This window comes from Rana temporaria, chromosome 3 (genome assembly GCF_905171775.1).
Source record: "Rana temporaria chromosome 3, aRanTem1.1, whole genome shotgun sequence".
In the NCBI taxonomy this organism is placed as follows: Eukaryota; Metazoa; Chordata; class Amphibia; order Anura; family Ranidae; genus Rana; species Rana temporaria.
In genome coordinates this window covers 101,380,679-101,395,038 of record NC_053491.1, presented here as the reverse complement: position 1 = coordinate 101,395,038, position 14,360 = coordinate 101,380,679, and the positions used below count along the sequence as shown (strand labels likewise).

Sequence of the window (14,360 nt, the reverse complement as noted above, 5' to 3'; positions counted from 1 at the left end):
CATTTAATTTTTGAGAAATATATATATATATATATATATATATATATATATATATCCAGTCTACATATATCTCCAGTCTACATAACAGTTAAGACTCAAAGTGTATATCAATAGGTAGTCACGTGATCTGCAAGAGACCAACACACGCAAATAGCTCAACTATATCAAAGAGACAATATGTGCAATCTGCACCATTTGACACTTTATTACCATTTTACTTTTTAGGCACTGTATTTAATCTAGATTTGAATCACAGGCAGAATTGCTGCGATTCTGCCCTCTGTTCCAAATCATGGCACAACCCAAGATGCATGCTTGGGTGGCATTAATCCTAAATGGTACCCCAAAGGCGGCATGATTTTTGCCACGATACAAATGCTGCATGTAAAATTACACCTGGTTCAGGGCCAACATTTGGTCCCTGAACTTCTTTTGGTGTGACAAACTCATACAGAGCAGCCCATTTTCAAGTAAATAGGCTGACCCATGTGTGACAATCGTTTCTGCATATAAAAAGCCTTTTTTAAATTGCTAGCGGTAGCCCGCATTTCCACTATATATGAACTGGAGCAAAAACAGATTAAAAAAAAGTATGCACAAGACTCTGCGGTGAGTGAAGAGTTTTTATTGAATCAGTCACTATTTACAGTCAGTTCCAGTCACAGAAGTATTTGTTGTTCTAAATGCAGACATTATTAATCAAGAGGGACTGTTAAGCCACTAATGGTTCAATTTACACACCAATCAAGGGAAAAAAATAAGTTTCTACATAATGAACTGTACAATATTAACTTTAAAAAAGTCCTTTAACTTTCCCATTTTAATTCTCTTTCAAGCAAATTGCCAACCAAGTGTGGGCAGTGGAGGCAGACTGGGTCCCTCCTGAATGTAGTGTTGTATCATATGGCAGTGTTTGCTTGAGGTAAGTCACTTTCCAAATTTGCAGTGATGCAGAGCGATTTAGTCTCCCATGAGATTGTAACAGTAGTTTCATTGTAAAACTATATTCTGTACACAATCCAAAACCATTAAAAGGCTAATAAAAGTGGGGTTTACGTCACACGTTATAAATTAACAATTCAGACATACTAATGCTTTACACCTTTGGAGAAGAGATAGAAACAGATATCACGAAAAAGATAATTAATGCTGATAGTTGTTGGTGGAGGTGCACATGCGTGGTATTTGTTTATTAGCAGAACTAGATACCATTGGCTTTTTGGGTGCCACCAGTGATACTTGGAGGGCTTTTATCAAGACAAATCATTCAAGGAAAACTAAGATGTTTTCATTTAATGCATTACAAGGATTAGGCCTTAATCATATCTTAATCTTATTTATCCTGAGACTGACAACTGAAGGTATAAAATTAGGTAGAAAGTAGACAGAGCTCCATTTTCCAAGAGCCTTATATACCATAACCAAACATACCTCAGAAAACGTAGATAATGACATTGGGAGCTTAGAAAATACTGGGCTAGCTTGCTGTATGAGGCCGTTTCCAAGCAGCAGCAAAAGATATAGTGAATAAAAAAACACATCTAGATATTATGACCTTGACAATTTAAAAAGGGAGAAAGTCATGATGCCACACAAAAGCAGCTTGCGCTCAGGAAGCCGCGTTCAGAGCATGGATTCATCACAATGCTGCTTTAACTGACTAATAACCCTATAGCAAAAAAACACCAGTCGCTAATGGTAAAACCTACAAATCAGCACAAAAAAAATTAAAACCTATTAAAGTGACAAGCTGAGGGTAGAGAACAGTCCAGAAGGGCAGTAGTGACCCACTAGGAAATCTCCCCCCCCCCAATTCTTTATATACACTGTAAGATCTTAACTGAGAATCAGCAGTGTAGAAACTACTTCAGTAAAAGGAGAGTCCTATCCTGATGCGACCTCCTTGGGAACAAGGGCTGAAGGATCCAAAGCACAAAGAGCAAATTCAATTCCTTTTACGCATAGGTGCCACCAGTGATGAGGAGTTCATAGGCAGGATCACGGGTTCTTCTGCAGAGGACAATACATGCACACAGCATCCCCAGGAGCTACAAGACAATAGAAAAAAATGCTGAATTTGAGCTCATTAAATGTGAGGGTGGTTAATTATTGCAATCTACTTACTCGCCTAAAACATATACACAAAGCATTTATACAGGGTGACAACGTAGGAACACAATTGGAAGACATTGTCACCCTATAAAAAAGGAACCAGTACAGTACATGTATAATAGTTGCTGGATAATGGAGGTGTTACAAAGCTGAACTCGAGACATTAAAAAAAAAAAAAAAAAACAACACACAACCACCACACACACACACTTCCAGAGGGCTGCAGGATGGCCGTGCATTGTCGCAACCCAAAGCCCAGAAATGTAGGTCCTGCTGAATGTTTGCAGGATCGCAATGCACACTGAAGTTGCAGTACAATAACCCCCAACAGTCAGTGGACTCAACAAAGCCCCCCTCTAACATTTGTCAGTGGCTGCAATATTAGCCCCCAACTTTGCTGGCAGTACTATTAGCGTTAACCTCTCGACACAAAATATGCTCTGCGGTGGGGCTGCATATTTGCACATCTCCCCAAACACTTCCAGCACCAAGACTGGAGTCTCAAAGGCCCTGCAACGCCCGATTCCGGGTCACATGATCGCTGTGGTAGCCTCCGATAGGCTACCACTGAAGCTCACCCTTGTGTTTCTCTCATTGTATATTTGTGTCTCCTTGCAGAGAGAAAAAATAAATAAAAATAGAAAAGTTTTCCACCAAATTCTTTTAAAATTAGTATCAGTGCATTTTAGGTAGGACCAAAAAAAGAAGGAGGGATTCTGGGCTGACACACACACACACGCACCAATCGTTCGGAGCAGAAGAATTTATTTTGGGTTGTTGTTTGGTGGTAGGGTGTGGTTGAAAGAAAATCTCTCAAAAAATAAAAAATTCCCAGTGTATTGGTGGTCATGGTAAAATGTAACCCCTTCCACAGCAGTGACTACTGCTGCAGTAAAAGTCAACTTTAGGGGGTTAACCCCCTATTGGTGGTCATGGCAGCGAGCGTTAACCCTCCCATTCCCTTTCCTGCACTGGTGCCCATGGCAAAGAGCTTCCAGCGGCCAGCACACTGCTGTCACTGACAGGTACCCAATAGCCCACAGGGTGTGGGTGTGTGAGTATATATTATAATATATATAGCCAGCAGGCAGCATGTTGGGCACAAAAATATTTATATTGCACATACTATCTTCTGTATAGTTCTGCCACATTTGTATACGTGATTCTCAGATGTTTGAGTCACGTGTGCTTTGAATCATCCATATACCATGACAGGCTCGGGTGAACTTTGGTGAATGTGAGTATTTCTGTAACCTGTTAGATTACTGACCAGGAAATATGTTGTGGAAAATTACCCACAGCTTTTAGTAAGTTTCCGAAACTTTTCCCACAATTATAAAATGTTTATAACATTTTCAGAAGCCATTTTCATCTGTTCAAAGTAGTAGTAAATGGTTTTATTATTTTTACGTAAAAGGTAAGCATATAATAAAGCTTACTTGTAGGTAACAATTTATATCTCCTTAACGTGCACCATTTAGTCACCGATGCATTCGCTCTGAAGGAACTGCATACCGTAACTTTCCTTTAGAGCCGCGTGCTGAGGCTGAGACTCCTACACATGACTTCATTGCGGCTCCGCCAGGTTTGAGGACTCCCAAGCCTGCAAAACCTTGAAGGACGACAAGGTGAAGATGGAAGCCTCTGCAAGTGATAGCGTGCCGCTGGAGGGCTTCGTTTTAAGGCAAGTCTCGTAATGTGCCAATATGTGATGCATACTAGCACATTATAATGCCTTGCAGGGTGAAACTTTTTTCCTTTTATATAGACTTTACTATCGCTTTAACTGTTCACATAGAGGTTTATGAGAACTAAGGCTACCAAGGCATGGCATGGTTTCTGCATTACTATAGGAAGGAATGAAAAAGCCAAACCTGTTGTACAGGTTCATAACATTCCTAAATATGCGTTACTTTCTTTCAATGACTTGGGCAGAAAAAAAAATTCCCCAACCAAGAACTTGTTCTCACTTTGGGTGAAGGTTCATTTCATAGATAAATGGTTTAATGTTACTAAAAGATATTAAATAGGCTAAAAGGATTAGTGTCATTAAATATTTTGTGATTTTATTATGAACACACACACACACACACAAACCTGGGGAACCCATCCATTTTAATGTTCGCCACAGCACAGTAATAGACTGCAGGCAAACTACATGATACTTAATACATTAATGACAATGGGGCCCATTCTCTGCAGCACATTTTGCAAAATGAAGCTATAGCTGCACTTGCAAGTCACCTGAAAATACAAAACTGTCAAGCGTCCACTAAGGGTGGGGTGCCTTGATAAAGCTATATGGCCCTCATATTATAACATATAGTATATATTGCCGATACTCACCTGTATCGCAGCAAATGCTAAAGCAGCCCATATAACATACATCATAATTTCCTGCAACTTTTCCACAACTAAAGCTTCACAGCCCTGAAACAAAACAAAATAAACACAAGCATCACATGTATGTATCTACATAGATTTAAAGACACACGCCATCCACTGAAAACGTAAGGTCTTAGAACCAATTGGATTGACAGCAGTCCCTGAAGCAGAGCAGCAAACAACAACTGGAGAATGAATTTGCAGGAACACATTGGGGTAGATTTACTGAGACGGGTGCACACAAAATCTGGTGCATGGTGGCCAATCGGCTTCTATTTCAGCTTGTTCAATGAAGCTTTGGCAATAAAACCTGGAAGCCGATTGGCTTCTATGCAGAGTTGTAACAGATTTTGCACTTTCCAGTTTTAGTAAATAACCCCCCAATGTCTGGCCAGTACTTGTAAAATGCAAACAAAAAAACTGGTTCACTAGTGGGGCTCATTTCCACTTGCTTCGAAACAAGTTCTCAGTCAGGCTTTGTTAAAGCTCTCTGAACGCCAGGCAAAGCCTCGGTCACTAAATAAAAAGCTTAGCTTACAGTCCCTTTTATACCCGCTTTTGCTTTACATTGGCTTTGCTTCAAACATTATACCCCATGTAGCTTTAGTGGTGCTTCAAAGCCTCCATTGAAGTCTATAGCAAAGCTCGCTTGAAGCTCCAAGCAAAGTTTAAACAGGACTGTAAAGCTAACCATTTAAATTTAGTGACAGGAGCTTTGACTGGCGTTCAGAGAGCTTTAACAAAGCCTTTCCGAAGCCTTGTTTAGAAGCAAGTGTAAACTAGAATCTCAATATGCACATTAACCCCTTGCCGACCAGCCGCAGCAGTTATACTGCGGCAGGTTGGCACATCTGTGCAAATCGCCATAGCTAAAAGTCGGCTCTTTAACCGCTTCCATACAGGGCACTTATACACCTTCCCGCCCAGACCAATTTTTAGCTTTCAGTGCTGTTGCACTTTGAATGACAATCGCGCGGTCGTGCGACGTGGCTCCCAAACAAAATTGACGTCCTTTTTCCCCCCCACAAATAGAGCTTTCTTTTGGTGGTATTTGGTCACCTTTGGGATTTTTATTTTCTGCAAAAAAGAAGGAAAAAAAAAAAAAAAAAATGTAAAGTTTGAAAAAAAATTTTTTTTTGTTGGTTATAAAACATTGTAAATAAGTACGTTTTCTCGTTCACGGATGGGCACTGATGGTACTGCACTGACGGGCACCGAGGTGGCACTGATGTGGTGGCATTGATGGGCACTGATAGGTGGCACTAATGTATGTGTTGTACTAATGGATGCCAGTGCCAAACAATGCCTGCCAATCAGTGATGCCCATTGTGGGCACTGATTGGCATCCATCATTTGGGATTGTCATCCCTGGTGGTCTAGGGTGGCATACCTGTGGTGGGCATCCCTGGTGGTCTATTGGCATCCCTGGTGGTCCAGTGTGGGCATCCTCGGGGGTGGCTGTGCTGATAATCGATCAGCACAAACCCACCCCTGTCAGAGGAGCAGCCGATCGGCTCTCCTCTACTCACGTCTGACAGACGCGAGTGAGGAAAAGCCGATTACATCGTGATCAGCCATGATTGGACACGGCTGATCACGTGGTAAAGAGTCTCCGTCGGAGACTCTTTACCTAGATCGGTGTTGCGGGGTGTCAGACTGACACCCTGCAACAACGATCGCCGTCATAGGACGTCCACTCAGGATATTGAAACCACTTTGCCAACGTCTTTTTGCATAAGGCGGGCGGCAAGTGGTTAAGACGCTATAGCAGGCATGCCCGCTGCATGTCCCTGGAGCTGATGCACATATATGCAGCCATGTCCCCCCCACATATATGCAGCCATGTCCCCCCCACATATATGCAGCCATGTCCCCCCCACATATATGCAGCCATGTCCCCCATACCCAATGATGATGATGCGGCCGTATATCGCAAACCGCTGCCGCCGCATTAATCACCGTGCGGCGAACATTACAGGCAGCTTTCGTTTGAATAGCTGTTTTCCCTGCCACGCCGTGTAAAGGACACTCCCCCTTGCTCGGGATTGGACAGATCCGTCCAAGGGGGAGTGTCTATACATGGAGCGGAGGGCAAAACAGCTATTCAAACTAAAGGTGCCTGTAATGTTCGCCGCACAGTGATTAACGCGGCAGCGGCGATATACGATGGCGGTGGCGGGGGGGGTTTAAGTATTCTATTTAGGCATCAGGGGTATTTGCGGGAGTACAAGTACTCCCGCAAATACTCGGTATCGGTCCCGATACCGATACTGGTATCGGGACAACCCTACTAAATACTTAACCCCATCCCAGCCAGCGATTTATACAGTGGCCATTTTTAGCTCCGATTGCTGTATAAAATGTCAATGGTCCCAAAAGTCGGACGTCAATTTTCGTTTGGGCACAACATCGCACAATTGTAAGTTAAAGTGGCAGTGCTGCATCGCAAAAAAATTACCTGGTCAGGAAGGAGGCAAATCCTTCCGGGGCTGAAGTGGCTAGAAGGTTTTAACCCTTTCACTGCTGGGCTTCGCTGCTGCCCGATCGCTTGCACACCCCCCCCAACCATGCTGTCCGGGCTCTGCGGGTGGATGGTAAAACAGAAGAGCGGAGACACATCCGCTCTACTCCCTTTCTTTGTGTCACCCGGAAAGCGACGTCTGAGGTCACTTCCAGGTCAAGCTCTCGTGTCCCCTCCTCTTAGCCAGAAAAGGATGTTTTGCAATGTGATCTGCATTGCAAAACATTCAGTGGATTACAGGAGAAATGTGCAGGGTCCTGGATCCAGACCCTGGATATCTCAGTAAAGAGAACCTGTCGCCTAAAAATCATCACATAGGGGACTGAAAAAGTAATTTTGCAAAAACCCAAACGAACGTGAATACGTTGATTGCAATACACGTTACATATCGCCACGCACGCCAGAGGGAGAACAATAAGTCTAACACAAAACCTCCTCCGTAACACTAAACCGATACCTATAGGGGGCCTTTGAAGCGTCACCTATAGAAAAATGTAGGGTACTGAAGTTTTTCATTATTTCATGGGCACACATAAATTTAAGGTTGGAAGTGTTGGCTATCCATTTACTCGGCGCAACGCCGTTTTTTTTTGCATTTTACCAAAAAATGTGGGTAGTTTATTGCATTTGCCCTAAAATTCACTTTAGTGTGTTTTTTACTGAAATGTTGCCTTCCCTAGACCAGGAGTAGCCAACCAGTGGCCCGCGGAGCCCTCCGATGTGGCCCGTGACCTCCTGCTCTGGAATGGCGGGTTGGCAAGCCCAGATCGCAGGTTGCCGAGCAGCCATACCACAGCTATAGTGTTGTGAATGAAGCTGGTGGTAGAGGAAGAAAGCAGCTGCGGAGCAGAGCCCCATAAGCTGATGCTTCCTGTACAGCGCTGACTTTTGCCACAGGCGGACTCTATGGCAAAGTTCATCTAACCCACAGGATAGACAGATGCACTACGCTGTGTGCGTAAACCGCAGCACATCAGTGTGAAAGCAGTCTTAGGCCCTTTTCACATGATCAGCCCGACCCAAATCGGACCCTCAATTCACTCAATTTGTCCCTTTTCATCTGGGCGGATTGAAACTGAGGGCCTATAGAATAGCCGTGACCTGTCATCCGCCCGATCCACTCATCGTGGCCCACAACTGGTTACCAAGTTGCTTAAGTGGCCTTCGCTCTTAAAAAGGTTGGGCACCCCTGCCCTAGACCTTTACAGTAATAAAGTGTGACGTAAGAAATTGGAACACTAATTCTCTACAGTGTCTGCCTTCAGAAAATATATGTTTGGGGGTTTTGTGTAATATTCAGGCTGAAAGCGAAAGGGTTATAACAAATGACTGGACTGATCTTAATGTATCCAAAAAAAGAAATGGCTGCTGAAACATCTGTAAAAATATTTTCATTAGGCGTTACCTGGGATTTTGGAATATTAACCTGGTGTTCCATTTTTAGGATAGCAGAGGAGGGACGGATGAGGTCATGATCGCTACCTTGGCCAATCAGAACCATTGACATGAATACAGGGCAGTTCCTGGGTGATGGAGGGACAGGAGCCCCAGACTATGTTTCTGGCAGCAGATGGAAGTACAGTGCATCCAGAAAGTATTCACAGCGTTTTCCCACATTTTGTCATGTTACTGCCTTATTCCAAAATGGATTAAATTCATTATTTTCCTCAAAAGACTACAAACAATAACCCATAATAACGTTAAAGAAGTTTGTTTGAAATCTTTGCAACTGTACATAAGTATTCACAGCCTTTGTCATGACACTCAAAACTGAGCCAATGTGCATCCTGTTTCCACTGATAATCCTTGAGATGTTTCTACAACTCGATTGGAGTCTACCTGTGGTAAATTCAGTTGATTGGACATTATTTTGAAAGGCACACACCTGTCTGTCTATACAAGGTCCCACAGTTAACAGTGCATGTCAGAGCACAAACTAAGCCATGAAGTCCAAGGAATTGTCTGTAGACCAACGAGACAGGATTGTATCGAAGGCACAGATCTGGGGAAGGGTACAGAAAAATAAAAATGCAAAAGCCATGAAAAATAGCAAAAATGGTCTGGCCACCCGAGTTTAAAAGTGGAGCTCAGGGCTTGGCAGCAAAAGGGTTAAAGTACACGGCATAATAGCGCAACATCAGCATCCAAAGCTCTCCATCTCTTACCTCAGAGTACAGATCTAAGGGCCTGGTTAGACTCCCTGTACAGTTTACCACGTTGTCTCTGCAGCAACTTAATGGCACACTGTTATTATGTGTGTTGATATACCATGGCGTCTTCTCCCAGTCCGAATAGTTGTGGATGCCGCAACAGTGAAGCTGTAGGGGGGAATAAGAAGGCTGAATAAATAACAAAGGCCATGTGACAATAGACACACTCGGAACATAATTGGACCTAAAGCCTTGCCAAATAACATTTTCAAGCCAAGGCAATGAATTCTGGGAAAAAGCATCCTTACAAATATCACTTGAGCCCAGGTTCACACTGGGCTGCGGGAATGAAGCCGTGCGAGTTTCACTCCTGCTTCTCAGTCCTGTTTTCGGATGCGATTTCAGGAGACATCTGTACAGGATGTCAATGTAAATCGTGGGCCAAAAAAAAAACATATCACAAAAAGTAGTACAGAAACTACTTTTTGAAAACCGATTAAGAAGGTGTCATTGCCGGCAAATGCCGCCGATTTGACATGTCAAAACGCACCAGTGTGAACCTGGGCCAATAGTGATTTCTCAAATACCAATCACATAAGGAGGTAAACAAAGCGGTGCAAGGTACCCACAGCAACATATACCGAGCAATGCATTTGTGGTAAAATGAAAATCTTTGCGAGTTGTTCGGCACAATAGAACAGGCACTCCAGCTGTCTGACATAAGCCTTTCTATGGTTAGATTCAGGTTGACCATAGAAGCCAGTATAAATGAGATGTCGAGATATCTGCCCATCCTCACATTGCTGAACTAGTTACTACTCTCTTCATCCAAACTGTTCAATGTGTGAACATGACCAACTGCAAAATGGCCTTTCCCTATTCTCCCAGGAGTATCAAGTACAGCTTTCAAATTACCCTAGGACTTGGCACATGCAGTCTAAATTTAGCTGGTATAAAGCAGACTATACACCTCCTATACCATGAACCCACTGAAAAAATTTACTCCTTGGTGTACTAAAAAAAAAAAAAAAAATAAACTGTACCCTCTGGTGCCCTGTTATATGAACAAAAATGAGATGCATAACAAGAGGTCTATGCCGGGGTATTCAGAGACTAGGCGGAAGAAGACAGACAGTGAAGCTGACTGTACAGTGATCCTTCACATCAGAGAGACCATGTAATCACTTTACTGCTGCCAAGGAATGCAGCATTCCCTAATTATAGATAATGGCCATCTCATCAGCTATTCTATTTCAGGTCATATGAATGTGTTTTCAATTTGGGTCCAATTTAATGCATATAAATCATCCAAACTTGCATCTCAATACAGTGCCCATTGCCTCAGAATACCATTAAATCTTGCTTTCTGCAGCATATGTTTTTTTCATATTTTCACCTTCAAAAATACAAACACATTGAACAGTTCTAAGCCGAGGTCACACCTGCTTCTGGACGTAATCAATAGCCCGGCTTGCTGAGTCAGGGGAAACACCATTGTACTGGTTGAATACATTTGTAATGCTTCTATCAACTTCATCTTCAACCTGTGAATATAAATGACGTTCTGTTAAAGAGCTGTTTACCCAGCCACATATTATATTTACCAAAGGAAAGTTACATGACTTAACAATTTCACTCTTCATAATAAACAGAAGCCTTTTCTTTCCTCACTTACCTCGTCCATGGCAGCTTTGAATTTTTCACCTCAGTTCAAAAAATGTGTGTATGTGTATATATATATATATATATATATATATATATATATATATATATATATATATATATATATATATATATATATGACTTGCAGGAAACCTCAGATCCCATCATGCACTGCCTTACTGCATCACAAAATAGGGTGTGCGTTACCACTCTGGACCATGCCTCTCATCACTATACCTTTTACATTTATTTAGATCCATCCACTTTTCTACTTGTTCCTTTCAGTTGGCCATACACAGTACAGTCTGATTGTACAACTTCAGACTGTTGTACACTCTATGCAATGCAGAGAGCTGCTATGCATTGCAAGGGCATACCTGATTTGATACAAATTAGATTGTTCGGGTGGTCCTCCCATTACAGTTTTAGTAAATAAAAAAATAAAAAACTGTACAGAGATTGCGCAGATTGCAGAGTGTATGGAAAGTTTCTATACAAGTACATGGGAGGGAGTGGGTGGAGACACTCAGCTGCATAGGGCAGCCCATTGATTTCAATCAGCTGCCCTACTTGCTTCAAAGTAGCTTGTGGGACATTTTGGGGTGCTGCAGTTTGCACATTTTACTGTGTGCTTTGCCACATCTGTTGTGTTTTTCACATGATAAAGTGGGCATTTGCTTCCACGTTTGGGGTGCCCCTAACAAAAAAATGGCACCGAAAACACTTCATTTTAGGTGTATAAAAAGGTGGCCATACACTATACAATCCGATCGTACAATTTCTGGAAATCTTTAGGAATTACCAAAGCTGTACAATAGTAAGACATCAATTCAATCACTCTGTATGCAATCAGGCAGGACCTTGCGCTACGCAGTTGATAGTAGAAATAAAAAAGGAGATGGATACAGTGTATTGAGAGCTTTACAGACTTCCAGGGACACACTTATGTTTTTTTTGTTTTTTTAAACACTACAGTTCTACTCCACATAGGCTGTTAGGTGATCGCTCCGCTTCTGCACTCTGCCAAATGATCAATATGAAGGAAAAGCTGGCCATACATTATACAATTTTCCTTTACATTTACCAAAACCATATAATATGGAGGTCAAACCTAAACACATTAAATTTGTATACAATCAGGTGGGGCCTTGCACTACATAGTTGAATGTAAATCTAAAGGAAATTGAATTAGAAAATTGTATAATGTATGGCCAGCTTAAGGTACAAAGCAATTGATCAGCAGTGGAAGACACTGGGTACACTGTATACAGACAGAACAGTGATCACTGACAAAGATTGCATGTAACTAAAGAGGTGGGCAGGAGCACTATCATGGAATGGGGGGGGGGTGCATGTGCAGGGTGTGTATTAATTAGATCAGCTGCTGAAGTATTTCCTTAAGCCTAGTACACACGGCCCGAATGTCAGGCGGGATCGGCCGGTTCAAAAGAAACAGTCTGACATTCAGCTCTTGTGTATGGCAGCTGGCCCGGCTTCTGTTGAAAAAACTAGTAGTGTGTACGAGGCAAAAGAATTCTAAGGCTCCTTTCACACCTGCGGACCGTATGTCTGCTTTTTCATCCATCTGTTTGCGGATGAAAAAGGGACATACATTGGTCCCTATGAGATTGCGGGTGTCAGCGGAAGTACTTTTTTTTCACCTGTTTATAGCTGGTTGTTAAAGGAAATGTAAAAAAAATGAAAAAAAAAATTGCCAGCAAAAAAAATAAAGATAAAAAATTGCGGTAAAAACACAGCAAGCACCGCAAAAACGCTCAAAAGCAACATGCATAGGTGTGAATCGAACATAAAAAACAGAACTGACATCATGCATCTATACAAGATCTAGCCCAGATCAGTGCAAGTTACCTTGGCTCTGTAGATGTATCCAAGGACCACCACCACAACTTCAGTGATAAACACCAACAACAAGATAATTACAAACTGGAAAGAAAAGTTACACGTCAATATTAGCAATGCAATACAGTTCTATAATATTCACAGAATGTTCAGTCTTTGCAGGTTTACAGTAAACTGGGACTGAGCCCGGGACTGTGATCCGAGATTGCATTGTATGGCTGAACCTCACATTAGACTCTCACAGAAAATAGTGCAAGGACTTGTTTTTTCATGCACTAGAATCGGATCGCATGGGTGTTCTCACTGCAAGCTGTGACCAAAACTGGGGCGTCATTAACTTTGTTAAAGAGGATGTCCGCTGAAAAAAATAAAATAAAAGCCAGCAGCAACAAATACTGCAGCTGCTGACTTTTAATATTAGGACACTTACCTGTCCTGGAGTCCAGCGCAGTCCGCAGCAGAGGACGAGCGGTCGCTCGTCACTCTGCTGCCCCCCCCCCCACCATCCTCAGTGAGGGAACCAGGAAGTGAAGAGCGCCGGCTTCACTGCCCGGTTCCCTACGGCTCATGCACGAGTGGCGCTACGCCTGAAGATTGGCTCCCGCTGTGTTCTGGGAGCTGAGTGTTCCCAGAACACAACGGGAGGGGACGGGAGGTAACGTCATGCCCGCAGTTTACCCGAGACTGTGTGGCCGGAAGTGGGTGCAAATACCCGATCAGCGGGAGTTCCACTTTAGGGTAGAGGTCCGCTTTAATGAGAGCCACAGCGGTTTGCACAAAGCAATGTAAACTGCCTGCAGGGGGGGGGGGGGGGGGGTGCGATGTGGGAACCGACGCTGTAATGGCAATGGTCCCTGCATTGCATCAGTGTGAACGCAGGCTAACGGTATGAAACAAGTGTGAGCAATAATGCCATTTTCATACAAGAGTAACACAAGGAGTTCACTTCAAAGAAAGCCTGCAACATGTGCTAGCAAACATCCGTGTCTAAACATGAACACGTGCCAAGGGCATTATTTGTACCAAACTGCAGTCTTACAAATGAAAGGCCAGTGGTTCTAAAAGGCAGAAGGTTATTTGTTTTTTACTTTGATGCATTCTTACCTGAGCCACATCCTGATCCAGTGACGTGCATGAGAGTGGCATCTCTCCCAGGTCACGCTCACCTCATTGGCTCACACAGCAATGGGAGCCGTTGGCTCCAGCTGCTGTCAATTACAACCAGTGAGCCAATTAGGAGAGAGTGGGCAGCCCAAAAAGAAAATCAGGGCTGCTCTGAATAATTGCAAACCACACAAGTATAACATTGTTATATTTAAATTAACCTTTAGAATACCTTGAAAAATTCCATGGGGAGGAACAAGTGAATATAAACCTACAGATTTTTCTAAACTTGTTCACATTCGCAATCCATTTTATGCTGGCAAATTTATGAAGAGTAGTGAAGTGCTGTGCAAACAGCCAGGAGATAGAAATATAGAGATAGAAATATAGAGATAGATATATTTTATGACACACCCTTCTCTTATCAGGGATTTTCTAGTAAAGAAACAAAAACTAGATAAGAACCAAGTGTTTTATTCTGAAAACTCAAAAAAAAAAAAAAAAAAAAAAAAAACAACCTTCCGCTAACTGGAAGCAACACTTATCATTTAGGAGATTTACAGAAT

The 14,360-nt window shown here is 42.6% G+C and overlaps 1 protein-coding gene across 1 annotated transcript in view; it reads right to left on the bottom strand.

Annotated features, from left to right (window-relative positions):
* Positions 1 to 605: 605 nt before the first annotated feature.
* TSPAN3 (tetraspanin 3) overlaps positions 606 to 14,360 on the bottom strand; it is a 30,200-nt gene continuing 16,445 nt past the window's right edge. Inside the window, exons 3-7 of the mRNA XM_040343112.1 lie at positions 12,700 to 12,774; positions 10,611 to 10,712; positions 9,184 to 9,336; positions 4,459 to 4,542; positions 606 to 2,048 (exon numbers count right to left, since the gene is read on the bottom strand). Of these exons, the coding sequence (XP_040199046.1) occupies positions 1,956 to 2,048; positions 4,459 to 4,542; positions 9,184 to 9,336; positions 10,611 to 10,712; positions 12,700 to 12,774 (507 nt within the window). The 3' untranslated portion in view covers positions 606 to 1,955. The remainder of the gene's footprint in view (positions 2,049 to 4,458; positions 4,543 to 9,183; positions 9,337 to 10,610; positions 10,713 to 12,699; positions 12,775 to 14,360) is intronic.